Below are 14,089 nucleotides of genomic sequence, written 5' to 3'. Positions count from 1 at the left end.
ATGAAGAAGCTATTTGCATGAGAATGAGAAAGGAAGGGAGAGCCAAAGAGACGTACAGACAGATTTTAGATGAACCTCTCCATGTTATTACCCAAACGGACATCTGCAGAATATTAGAGAAGTATCACCCAGTCCTGTGGGTGGCCAACACTACTGGGTCAGTGTTTGGTGGACTTGGTGAGCTGGGGTCAAGCTGGAGTTGTTCATGGTTGAGGGAAGCCACTGGGTTGGGGGCAAGCAGAGATCAGAAACAGATAGGTGGTGCCTTGCTCAACCACATGGATCCACTGTGAGAAATGAGATGTGAGATGATTTTGTTGTGTGAATAACACTAAGTATACTTATTTAGATGGTATGGCCCACTACTCATGTGTAATAAATGCAATCTGTTGTTGACTGAAACACTGTTATGCAGTGCCTGTTTCTGGATTTTTTTTTTTTTTTTTTTCACTTTTTTCCCCTTCAAACCAAATAGTTAAAAACAAATGGTTTTGCATGCATATGGCCTTGGGTCCAATTTCTAGTATCACAGAAACAAAACAAAATAAAACAAAAAGCCATCAAATGCCTGAAAACCCTGAATATTTTAGGTAATTCTTAAAAGACAGTGTTAGTCTTTCTAAAATGTTCTCCAATAAGTGTGATGTTAACTTATGATCTGGTTTTTGAGAGAAATACCTGAAGGGACACACATAAAACTAAAGTAAAAGTAATTGTTACTGGAATGAAAACTTTGCTTATCTCAGGAATTATTCTTCAATGAATTCCAATTGCAGAATTCTTGGAGACTGTTTAGCAGTTATGAACTTAAGATCAGGGTTTCTGTGTCATTTATATTCGTTAACAATAAAGCCCTAGGTTTGGGCAATATTTTTTCTAAAGCAAGCATAAAATGTACTTAAAAAAGGGTTATTTCAAATTTTTTCAGAAGTATTTTTATATTCTTATTTATTAAAATGGGGTTTTGGATTTTAGTCTTAGATCCTAATGCCACTACATTTATAACACTGGAAATACAATGATTTTTTAAAACACAGTCCATTTCAGAGGCATTTTAACTTATGAAGTTATTGAAAGTTTTTCTTTTATATATAAGTAAAGATCAAAATATCTAGGGGCAGGATTGGATAAGAAATTTATGAATTACTGACTTAACACATCCTTAAATATTGTAGGCTACCTTTATCTAATGTAGTTATAACACAATACTACACTGTCTGTAATCATTTCCTTTATGAGAACCAGAAAGAAGAATTTACATAAAAACATTATTCATACTTGGTGACTGTTTTATTATCATATATATTATTATACACAACTCTGATAGGAAGGATAGTTATAAATCATACTCTAAACAAAAATCTATGCATGGCTTATATAAGCAGTAATAGTTTGAAGGATAGAGAAAAGCCATGAAAATGTTCACCCAAAATTGATTAATAGTGAAAAATGCTAGTTTGTACATATAATGATTGAAAAGCTTCATAATACATTGGAACACTTATAAATCTTCAGGTACCATAAGAACAACCTGGTATAGGAAAGCTCAAATTCAACAGTCACATCCCTAGATGTGTACATCATCTCAATACAGCAGTTAGCATTCTTTCTTTCTTTCTTTGGCACTTAGCAATACAGACAAAGGTATATTTGGTTTAATGTGATTTTTATTATTCTTAAATTTTAGTTATTTTATATAGTTAAAAATATACAATACTGCTTTAAAAACTTTAAATTTTATAAGTGTATAGTTGATTATCATCATATTCACAATTTTAAAAGCCTATTTTTTTCAACTAAACAATTCATCCCATACATGTGAAAGAGACTAACAAAAAACAGTTTATAAGAAGACTTCAATGAGAAGTTTAAACATAAAAACAGAATATTAATCTAGAACACTGGTCTAAATCCTTAGTGATACCTCAGGCTAAAACAAATTATGAAATGTTTAGACATATTTTTTAACATTTAAATTAATCCTATAAATTCAAAATTGTGACTTAAAAAGTTTAGAATTGAAGAGATTTTGTTTGAAGCCTTATTTATATACATTAATTTACTAAAAAGAGAAAAGAAATGAAAAATAATGTATTCTAATACTACATAAGTTTGAGATTCCATCAGATTTTAAAATAATGTATGCACAATGTTTCTACAACCTTCAGGAGTTATATAAAAACAAAGCAAAAGAAGAATGGCAGATAGTAGCATTTTTTCCTTTAAATCATTTGAGGACAGTAAAATTGGTAGGGTGATTAAATTTGCCTTATGGAATACAGGCCATGATAGCATAAAAACAACCTAATGTTTAAAGGTAAATAAACTGTGTGGCTTTTTCTTAATATCAACTTAAAAATTAAATTCATTATTTAATGTAAGAAGATACACTGATAAAATATGTAAAGCCCAAACAAATTATTTATGTGCACATATAAGGTATTCTTATATGAAAAGTATTTTACAAATAATTTTGTTCATCATATCTACACAATGCACCATTCATTTCACTCATTACAATACTTTGCACCAAACATTGCTATCTTCAATCTTAACATTCCTCAAATATGAGGAAAAACAAATCGTTTCCACTGTTCTAAAAGTGAAATTTATAAAGTCAATATATCATAAAGGATTACAGATCTAAGATAGTTTTTAAAGACATTTATACACATTGAAATGAGTGCTTTGCTTAATTTAATTAAAAAGCTAGATATAAAGCTCTTCTCTTCATTGCGATTCAATAAACATGGTTACATTTAACAATTTTTTTCACACTGAGACATTAACTATCATTGTGGAGACTTTAGTAAAGGTATAAAGAGTGATTATCTTTTTGGAAAACACTGTTGAAATATAAGTGCTACAGTCTTAATATTTATATAATAATTAAGAAATAATTTGAAAAGACATTTTACTTTCAAAATTTTTCAACATAAGGCACATAGCAATATTTAGTCTAGAAACAACTAGATTACATAATAAATAATTATCTTTTCAAACATTATTTACCCTTTACCTGAAAACAGAGGGTGAGTAGTGCAGTAAAACATGCCTGAATTACTTAAAATGATTGGATTTAGGAAACAAATAATATTTATGTGCCGAAAGAATGTTATTAGTTTAAAAAAGGAAAGGAACATTTATATAAAATATACATCCTACAGTGTTATAGGTAGGAAAAAATGTGAGGCACTTAGATTAACAGTGTAGGAGGAGAGCATTGAGATTATCTATTTGTAAAAGCACCAAACCATTTATTTTAACATCTGAGATAAAAGCAGAGGCTAAAAATATAGGGAAATAGGTTAGTCTTGTAACTTTGTACTCAGTCTACTAATGAGAACCAGAAGTTCAAACTGAAAGTGTTTCATTTTTATTCTGACAAATAATTTACATAAAGTTTTCTAATTTGAGAATATCAAAGTTCCCCTGAATAAGTTTTGTGTCTTCTGCAGTGCTCAGGTGATATGAAATGTAGATGGCATCTCACTACTCTGTGGTACCACACTTTCTATTGTAATGATGATAATCTACCACATTGATATGTTTTTAAAACTCCTTTTGTAAAAACAAAGATTAAAATTTGGTTTGGAATATCAGTGCGATCAACATGCATCAGTGCCTCCATGTGTACTTGCTGATGCCCAACATTTACAGTTTTATTGTTCTATGATCCTTCACAAATTAATCTGATCCAAAAATTCAGGTGAAAATTGGACTTGGCATTATAGGAATCCACCAGGTGGCAAGTCAGGGAAAGGTCTGGCTTCTGATGGATGATGAAGTGGCTGCAGACGAGTGGTGGTCTGAGCATTACTTAAGTTGTTTAATTCAGCTGGATATGTCTCATTTAAAACACCTCCATTCTGAAACTGAAAACAAAAACAATATTGCAACTTATTAGGCAAGATCTTCCAAATGTCTTAAGCCATTTAATAATTTTATTAATATGTATTAAAAAAAACAGTCCTGCACATTGTTAAACTTCAAATTCCTTTACTACTGCTGAATTTTAAATCCTCCATTCAGTGAAGACATGTTGAGAATATATTGCATATATTAGTTATATTCATAACCTTTTGGTTTTCCCATTAATTTGACAAGAAATTTTGAAGGTGGTACAGATGAGTGATACAACTGTCTCACTTAGGATTGCCTTTGGGTTAGACAGGAATTGCTGGGTCAAAGATTAACGGTCATGAATCACATTAAATATTCTCTGTCACAGTAGGTTTGCATTGACCAGACTTCATCTCAGTAGACTATATGATCAACTAATTAATTATATTCAGGATTGCAGGTGACCTAGGATTTTTCTAAAAATAGTTCTTGTGGAGAGTGGTCGGGTCCCTGATCATTGGCTGATCCTGCGGTATTGGCAAAAGCCAAGCTTGGGAAACATTGCTTGCCAAAAGGCAAGGATAACAGCCCAGAGACTCTGCTCTGATGCTTAACAGTTATCAGACATTCCAGTACAATGGGTTTCCTAGGTGCAGCAGGACAATAGCAGGATGTTCCTAGCACTGTATGTAACAGGATAGCTGCAAAAATGTTTCTTGCTCTGTACCTTCTTAGTGCACAAAGAAGCCTCTTGACAACTCACAAGCCATGAGCAATTTACAATGTTACAATGCCCCTACAGCTTAACTTCTGATTATGAGACCATATATACTTCTGAATCACTGTTCCTCCATCAGAAGGATGATCTTAGCTTTGCTTAAAAACGTCTCTGTGTTTTCTTTGCCTCTGTGTTTTCCTCCATCTCCCATCGCCCCTACTCAAGATCCTTTGTGGATGCTGCATGGGGTGTGTCAAGTTCTGATTTTCAAAAGCTTTTTCAATATTCTAAAAATAATACATCAAGTGTATGATTTGCTTAACCATTATTTCTAATTTGTAATATGCTTTTAATTAGTAAATACCACTAAAAGCATTGTCCCAATTATAGATCAAGTTACCTATCAAACAGAAATGCTTTTTCCTTGTCTTTTTACACTAAAACTAGTCCCATGTCTAGAACTGCTATTACAAATTCAAAGAGAAAAAAGAAAGGAACGAAAGACATCGAACTACATAGTTCTCTACAGTTTTATAAACTCATATTTATAAGTTCATATTTTGGGGGGTTACATTTTAATACATTCATATAATGCATAATGATCAAAAAGAGCAATGAGGATATCTAGTACCTTAAAAATATCATTTATTTATGACGAAAACATTTGAAGTCCTTCTAGCTATTTTGAAGTTTAGAATAAATTATTGTTAATTAAGTCACCCTACTGTGCTACAGAACACCAGAATTTATTCCTCTAATCTGTCCATTTGTACATAATAACCAACCTCTTTCTAGCCTCCTGTCCTGGCCTCTGGTAGCCTCTACTCCACTCTCTACTTCTATGAAATCAATACTTTCAGTTTCCCTATGTGACTGCAATCATGTGGTATGTGTCCTCCTATGTCTGGCTTTTTTCACTTAGCATAATGTTTCATTCATGTTGACACAAATGACAAAATTTCATCCTTTTTATAGCTGAAAAATATGCCATTGTGTATGTAAACTACATTTTATTTTATCTTGAATATTAAAATTTAATTAAAGGAGGTCAGAATAAGAACTAAAAACAACCTTCACTATCATTTTCTATTAAAAAGTTCATATATAATTAAACATTGAATGTATGAAAAAAGCCAGATAAAACAATTAGAGATAAAGATTCAAGTCACATTTATAAATTGTTATACTCAAAATATGCAGTGAAGAGAGGTCAGTGAACTTAACTGTAGTCAAGATATTCTTCAAAACTAACTTAGATATACTTTTAAATGAACTAAATATTTTATACACACACACATATGTTGTAAATGGACATAATACTTTTATTTTATATATTTATTTTTATGTGGTGCCAAGGATCGAACCCAGGACCTCACACAATGCTAGGCAAGTGCTCTACCACCCCAGGCCCCATGAACCAAATATTTTGTAACAGAAGGCATTAATGGAAATATATTCGTGGATAGTCAGAGAGTAGATGTTATCATCAATATTAATTAATTTTTTTAAAAAATAACCATTTTTTAATTTAAAGTGTATTTGCTGCTAGAAGGGTTCTAATGACATATCTGAACTATGCATCAAACTTGATTCACATGACAAAAAGCCAACTGGTTTACTTTTTCAAGAATGTGGGCAGGGACAACAAGATAAAATTATATCACAGATATAATTAGAAATTCTATCTCCAAAAACATAGCAGATAATAGATTAAAATCAGGAATTGATGTAAAAAATGTTAACTTACGTCTATTTATTTATAAGGTAGGGAGAATCATGGAAAGGGTTTATTTAGCTCTATAAAACCCTTACCTTGTTTAAAAATACCTGTGGGCCTGGAATTGTTGGATTGTACTGCATCTGATCCACATGGGTGTGCTGAGGATCTGGCTGGCACTGATACATTGACATGGCCCCAGCATAACATGTCTGAGGAGTTGCTATGGTTGACTGCAGATTCATTCCATGCTTTTGGTTTTCAGGAACTTGTAAACAAGTGACAAAATCTTCCAAACTAGAAGTAGAAGGGTATAGGGATGGCTCAAAATTTCCTACAGGAAAGTCCAACTGTGTACACTTGGAATGCTGTGGTAACACAGGCTGATTACAGGGAACAAAGTTCTGTGTATAAGGCATAGTGTCTATGTCAGATTTGTAGGGAAACTCTTGACTGGCCCCATGTAAGTCTGAAAAGACATTGTATTGTTGTAGGTCTTGCTGAGGACAACTGCAAGGCACAGGCTGGTTAGAGTTCCAATTTGCAAACATGCCATTAACTTGCATATGCTTCATTTTCTGACACAGTTGTTGTTGTGGCTCTGCTACTACTTGCTTTTGGTGCTGCTGTAGATGCTGCTGCTGTTCTAACTGTAGGTGTTCCTGTACCATACAACTTGGGTTCAGAGCCACAGACTGTTGTTGTTGGTAACCAGAACTCAGGAAGGTAGGCTTATTTAAAGAATCTTGGACATATGTTAGGATTTCATCTGTTATGTCAATGTCTCTAAAGTCAACCTCACCAGAAGAGTCAGTTCTGAAAAATTCCTCATTCTGCATGCATTTGATATCTTCAAAATCAATGCCTAGGTTTTTCATAATACTGTATAATTCATTATTTTTATTATCTGGAAAGAGCCCTGTGTGAACTCCAGAAACTGTTGGGTTCATTTCCTGAGAATGTCCAATTTGCTCATGTTTTAGGATATTATCATTTCCCACTGTAATGATATTGCCTTGTGAATTACTGCATTCACTCACAGGTTCATTAAAAAAATTTCTTTCAAAAGGTACAGTACTTGAAGCAGGATAGTGATAAACAGATTCATCTTGTTGCATCATGGCATACAGGATGGAAGTGGGATGCAGAGAATCCTTATTTGGAGTTGATGTGGTAGCACAGTCTTTTCCACTAGTGCTGGTTTTATTCCTTATTGACAAGGCATCCATTATGGGAGGAACAGGGTTGGTAATCTCATACAACATAGCTTCTCCAGTAGTAAACATAAAAGGCAGCGTCATATTTCGTTTTCTTAAGTGCTCTCTTCCTTCTTCATCTCTAAAATGTATATAAGAAAGTCTGCATATATTAGGAAGAGTTTTATCATAAACATTTTAATGAAGATATCAGAAAAGATTAATAGCAAGTAAAGCATACTATAACTGAGTTTAACAGGAGGTAACATGGACTTTATTATTTTGATATAAATTATTCTCAAGACTGATGCTATAATGTCTTGGACAAATATATTTAAATAATTTAGATTTCCCCAAAAAACTTAGTGTAGTAGTTAATTCCATGCTCATGTAACACGCCTAACCTGATATCCTGCAGAAAAAAATAAATTTTTGTATTTAAAAATGTAAAAACAAACTGGAACAATTTAGAATCTGAGGACAGGCATGTCTAAATAAAACAAAACAAAGAAGCACTAAAGAAAAAGACTGGTATAACTGGCAATATGAAAACCAAAACTTTTCATATTTTTGCAAAATAATCCATAAATCAAGTTATATAGTCTAGAGAAATATTTTAACATATACATGTACTTATAATTTAATATATAAGTACAAAATATCATATTTAGCATAGAGAGCTTCAGTGAATCTGAGAGGCAAACAATTCAGAAGAAAAACTGGCAAAAACTGGCAATTCATTAAAAAAGTCCTAGAAAGTTATGAAGAGATGCCCTGTTCATTAGTAATAAGGAAATGAAAACAACTAATCTCTTAATAATTGACAGAACACACACACAAAATATTAACAAATGTACCAAAAGGCAAGATGAACAAACTAGATCACTGAAACATAAAGAGCACTACACTCCTAAACAGTGGAACATGGGTTGTTTACAAGAGCACATGGAATATTTCAGCAACACGGACCATATTCTAGAGAACAGAGAATAAAGCCATAACATATTTCAAATGACTGAAATCCACTCAGAGAATGTTCTGACTACATTGGAATTAAGCTAAAAGTCAATTGCAAAACAACAGCTAGAAAAGTCCCCTAATGCCAAATACCACAATAATACTATATTTTTAAATAACCTATGAATAAAAAAGTGAAAATTAGCAAAAATATTTTCAATTTAACAATAAAAATAAGAAAAAAATAACAATGAGTAGACATAATGAAATGGGAAACAAATGTATCATAGGCAAAATCAACAACCAAAAGTTGGATCCTGGAAAAGGATGGTCTTCTAACAATATTAATTGAGGGGCACAAATTTGTATAGGTACATACATTCGTGTCCCTCAATTAATATTGCTAGAAGACCATATACATTCATACATTCATCATGTTCATGGGAGGGAAGACTATATTATAAAGATATTAATTCTACCCAAAATGATCTATAGTTTCAATATCATCCCATTCAAAGTTCCAACATATTTTTTGGTGGGACTTGACAACTGATTTCCAAAATGTATATGGAAATAGAAAGGGTAAAGAAGAGCAAAGGCAATTTCGAAGAACAATAATAAAAGCTAAATAAGCAGGTATTAAAACTTATAATAAAGATAGAATAATTAAGACAATATCATGGCACAAATAGAAAACTAGACCAATGGAACTAGACCAAGAAAGTTTAGAAATAGACCAGAAATAAAATTCTCTGATCAATATGCAGTGTAGTAGGGAAAAGTCGACCTGTTAATAACTGTCTTTTCAATAAATGTTACTTATCAATTTGATATACATAAAAGAACAAATCATCTTGATCATTACCTCAAGCATGTATAGAAAGCAAGTCTACAGAGTGGGAGAAACATTTGCAATATAAATATTTAACAAGGGACTCATTTATAGATTACATAAAATCTTTCAAATCACTGCTGTGTTTAAAGAATACATTCTAAAGCAAGCATTGTATTTACAGAGGGCACTAGGTTTCACCTTTCCTTCATAAGCCCAGGAAAACTCAGGAGTTTGTTTTTTCTACAGTGTTCCTTGTTCAGCTATTCAATAAAGTGTGTTGATCCTGTCTTCGCAATATTTCTCACCTGTGCCCTCTTTTTTCTCTACATATTATTTTAGCTTTTCAATGATGATTTCTAGACTCATTTGTCTTAGAATTATTTTAAGTTTTCATTTAAGACAACTTATAAACCAAATTATTATAAAAAAATAAAATTAGGAGATATTCTAAGTTTTTGTACTTACGTTAGAGGTCTCTGGGTTGAGATGATATAATCTGGTCTTCCATTTTTATAAACTAAGCGTGCGTTGGACTGGACCCATGTCCATCCATTGTGTTTTGTAAGAAGCCTGAAAACCGTCATGCCACTTTCTCCAGTCTTAATCACTTAAATAAGATTTAAAAATCAAGTTATCAAACTCCAAACCAATACATTAAAGATAATTTTTGAAACAAGGCCTCTCTGATGTCTTTCTGGATATATTTCATTTATCACTAATTCTGATACATATCTTGACAAATTTTAAAGGCTTGAAAACAGTTCTTTATATCTGTTTTGCTCTTGCTCCAGACTAAACATTTGAAATGTTGAAGGGAAGGGTAAGTACCAGTTGATAGACTTCAGTACCACATGCAAGTCTAGAGAGCAGCTTGTTGGGGAAAAAAAGATGAAAAAAATAATTTCCTTTTAAATAGGGAATGTTTTCCAATGGCTCAATACTTGACAATTTTTAAATTTAAATCTATATTAACATAGATTATGAATTACTAATGCCATTTAAAAATTCCTGAGCAAATCTTCATGGGCCAAATATGGCCGTTTTTGTAGTAATTAAACAGTGTTCCTGTACAGCAGCTGTACAGGAGTTAATGAACAAAAAGTGTAACTCTCATTAATCAAAATAATATTAAGCAGCAGTTTATTCAAATAGTTTCCTTAAATATGGTCCCTAATGTAATAGTTTAAACATGCACTATGATATATTTTTTTCAGGTTTATTGGTAAGGAATTACAACTTACTCCTAATATGTAATTCGGCACAATAAAGCATATCAGCAGCATGAACAAACTGATATCCTGATCCTCTTGAACACAGCTCTGCTTCAGTATAGCCTAAAACAATCTGTCCTCTGTTTAAAAAAAAATGTAGAATAAGAATGAGTTAAAATTTAACATAAGTAATCAGGATAAATTGGTTATATGCTCTTTTCTAGAATATTCTTTACTTGACATTTAGAATTTCACTTTAGTAGGTAGAAAAAATTAACCACATCTATCTAAATTTGTTCTCTTGCTCACAGTCATAAATTTAGGTTTTAGCCTATTTTCTTCTGGATAAACAATGAAAACTAGTACAGCTAAAAGTGAATCTAATAGATCAGACTGTAAAGGTAAAATAAAGTCTTCAGTAAAAATCTAGAATGCTAACACTGGAAGTGCTAACACTTCACTTTGGGGGGACAAGATTTGTCAAATTACCTCTCTGCATTTGCATACTAGAGGAGAAAAGCACTGACATTGTTGACATGATATCTGGATGCTTAATATCATTCTACTACACAATTTTTAGAAAACTACTAAGCTTCTGGAGCTAAAAATTGTAAAAGAAATGACAAATGTCATCAGAAGAATGAACCCTGCAATTTACCTTACTTTAATAGGATACACACAAAAAAGTGAAATAATAATGGCTAATACAATAAACAAATAATATTATAACCTATATTGAAACAAAACATACATTTGATGAAATAAAAGTAGAAAAGTTGTTTTACTCACTTGGCATCACAACCAGTAGGTGTAAAGTCTAGTTTGTGTTTGGTTCTAAAGATGAAATTTTTGGTTCGAATTTCAAGTATGGATGGCGGTTGAAGCGGAGTAGCTATTGCAAACAAAGCCAACTGAGGAGGAAGTATTGACCCGTCTTTCCCTTTCTTGTTCTGTCCATGAAGATATTTTAACCTTCCTTGGAAATTCATTGCCTTAAAAAAACAAAAATAGTTCATTAAAACTAACAGTATAAAATGGTTGAAATTTCAGTTTTATGAAATTGCATAAAAGTTCCTGAAGCTGAGAACTGCTACTTACTTTCACTATTCTCTCCACAGAAAGCCAACTAAAACTATCCCAAAAGGTTGAGTGAGAAATATTCTAAAAACCACCCCATGCTTCTAATGGTCCTGAGAAAAATATCTGTATCATTTTCTAGGCTTGCAATTGCCCTATCATTTTCACCTACCACAGCTCCTTGCATACCATGCACTTGCTATATGTTTTCTCAATGGAAAAAACAGTAATAAGGTCATCAAGAAAAGATCAGTTCTCAAACACGCATAAGCTATGTTTCATAGCTCACTGTAATCTTCCTCATGGAGATAAAACACAATTTTGTTAAAACACTAAAATGAATCATGAAATCACATGAAGAATGGAGAGTGCTATTAAAGAATAATTTTTAAAAACAAGAAATAAAGACAATTAAACAAGAAAAGATCAGTTAGTTGATTAAAAAAATATCACCCCAGTGGATGAGTCTGACATCAATTTGACAGCAGCTCAAGGCAGAATGTCTTTTGCACATAGACATTCCACCTCAAAAATAAATAATAATTAATCATGAGCATCAGTAACAGGAAACCTATATCAAAGCACAACTCTAACACAGAGTAAGGAAAACTATCTTCAGATATACACTCATAAACACACACAAATCATTGTTTAGTAATGGTTAATTTAAGATTTTATTATCTGATTTAAATTCTCAAGAATTCACAAAAGATGCAATTTGTTTTATATTCTCTTTTCCTGTATTTGTAGAGTGAACCGTTAAAAGGATACAGTTAAGGAATAGACCACTTCCACTCTTGAGTATTCTGCCTAAGCTGTTTCCTACTGTTATTCCACACAGGTGTTCAGACTACACAGTGAAACATCATCCCATGTCAGACATGAGTCTGCAATCATCAACACACAATCATTTTTCAGGTGTGCAGAAAAGGACACAATATTCTTGTGTAGCAAGCATTAAACCCCAAGATGGTAAGCATTTTCTGATTAAAGAAAGGCTATTTAATTCTCTATGTCAAAACTAAAAAGCCCTAAAATAGCCAAAATACAGGGTTTCATGTTATTTCATTGAATTTTTATTATTAATTATTAATAATTGTTTTATTAAAGAACAGGATTTCTGAGTCATGGAAAATAGTCAAACTCTGAAATAATGATGTTAAAAATTTTCTTTTCTTAAATTATTGAGTAAACTTTTCAGACTGAATTTAATTATGACCAAAGAAGGGCTTCAATGAACTTTTCTTTTGTATTTTTTATGCCTTCATAGAAAGAGTCAGTCTAAGATTTTGTACCATACCAGAAAACCAGATGAATTATCCAACAGACACCTTAGCCGGCATATGAAGCACCTCTCCATAAAGGAAGAGTTTTCTGGAGGAAGCTGCTCTGGGCTATAGTAGACTCCTGGCTGTGTGAGGCCATGAGTTTCTGTAGAAATAAAAGCAACACAAATTTTATTTTCCATTTTGTTGTAAAATCAAGTGTTTGAACAGTTATAATTCATGTTAACATGTAAACTGAAGTTTGTATTCTGAATTTAAAAAATCATTTTCAGAAATGATTCTATTAGGAAAGTGCCTTCCCCCTCTTTCTAGTTAACCCAAACCTAACTTTAAACAATCTTGCTAGCTAACTGAAGCCTAGCTTGTAGCAAGAACTGGCCTTGAATAGGAATAGAAACCTACCCTTCCCCAAATCATCTGACCCTCATTGTGAGCCATCTATGGGCTGTGTGTGTGAGCTACGTGCAATTGAGCCTATGAGGGGACTGGTCTGGCACTATGCACTTTTTTGGGTGTATGAAACATGTGTGCCTTTTTCTGTTGCTCTGCCTGTGATCCCACTCAGCACCTGAGATGGGTGTGGCTTTCCAAGATGTCAATCAACCTGCTGACCACAAGACATCACCAAGCAAGACTCCACCCTTCGAAACCCAATCCCTTGCCTTATTTGGGTAGAATATTCTATGAATGGCTTTTCCCCAATAAATAAGGGGGTTTCAGATGTGCGCTCTCTTGCCTCCCTTGCTCCCCTTGCCTTCCAGCACGGGAGCTGATATCTGAGTTCTCAGAACCGTCCCTGGCCCCACAAAAGGTATTTCTGTGTTTGTGTGGTTTTTTAGTTGCCAGCCCAGCCAGCTGGTGACAGACCCTTACAGCCCAACCAAAAATGTTAACCCTGCCCTTTGAAGAAGTGGCAGCAGTTGTTTCCACTAGAAGACAGTCTCCCCTTAAGAAACCCCTTGCAGATTTTCTTTTTTTTTTTTTAATTTTTTTGTTGTTGGTTGTTCAAAACATTACATAGTTCTTGATATATCATATTTCACACTTTGATTCAAGTGGGTTATGAACTCCCATTTTTACCCCATATACAGATTGCAGAATCACATCAGTTACACATCCATTGATTTACATATTGCCATACTAGTGTCTGTTGTATTCTGCTGCCTTTCCTATCCTCTACTATCCCCCTTCCCCTCCCCTCCCCTCCCCTCTTCTCTCTCTACCCCCTCTACTGTCATTCATTTCTCCC

General features: G+C 33.0%; 1 protein-coding gene across 1 annotated transcript in view; it reads right to left on the bottom strand.

Moving 5' to 3' along the window:
- Positions 1-1,271: 1,271 nt before the first annotated feature.
- Ahr (aryl hydrocarbon receptor) overlaps positions 1,272-14,089 on the bottom strand; it is a 50,871-nt gene continuing 38,053 nt past the window's right edge. The window contains exons 6-11 of the mRNA XM_015498127.2: positions 12,855-12,985; positions 11,267-11,469; positions 10,508-10,617; positions 9,732-9,873; positions 6,374-7,616; positions 1,272-3,875 (exon numbers count right to left, since the gene is read on the bottom strand). Of these exons, the coding sequence (XP_015353613.1) occupies positions 3,729-3,875; positions 6,374-7,616; positions 9,732-9,873; positions 10,508-10,617; positions 11,267-11,469; positions 12,855-12,985 (1,976 nt within the window). The 3' untranslated portion in view covers positions 1,272-3,728. The remainder of the gene's footprint in view (positions 3,876-6,373; positions 7,617-9,731; positions 9,874-10,507; positions 10,618-11,266; positions 11,470-12,854; positions 12,986-14,089) is intronic.

The sequence above is a fragment of the Marmota marmota genome, unplaced genomic scaffold, assembly GCF_001458135.2.
Source record: "Marmota marmota marmota unplaced genomic scaffold, marMar, whole genome shotgun sequence".
In the NCBI taxonomy this organism is placed as follows: Eukaryota; Metazoa; Chordata; class Mammalia; order Rodentia; family Sciuridae; genus Marmota; species Marmota marmota.
The sequence above is the reverse complement of the archived record's forward strand: the minus strand, read 5'-3'. Positions and strand labels throughout refer to the sequence as shown.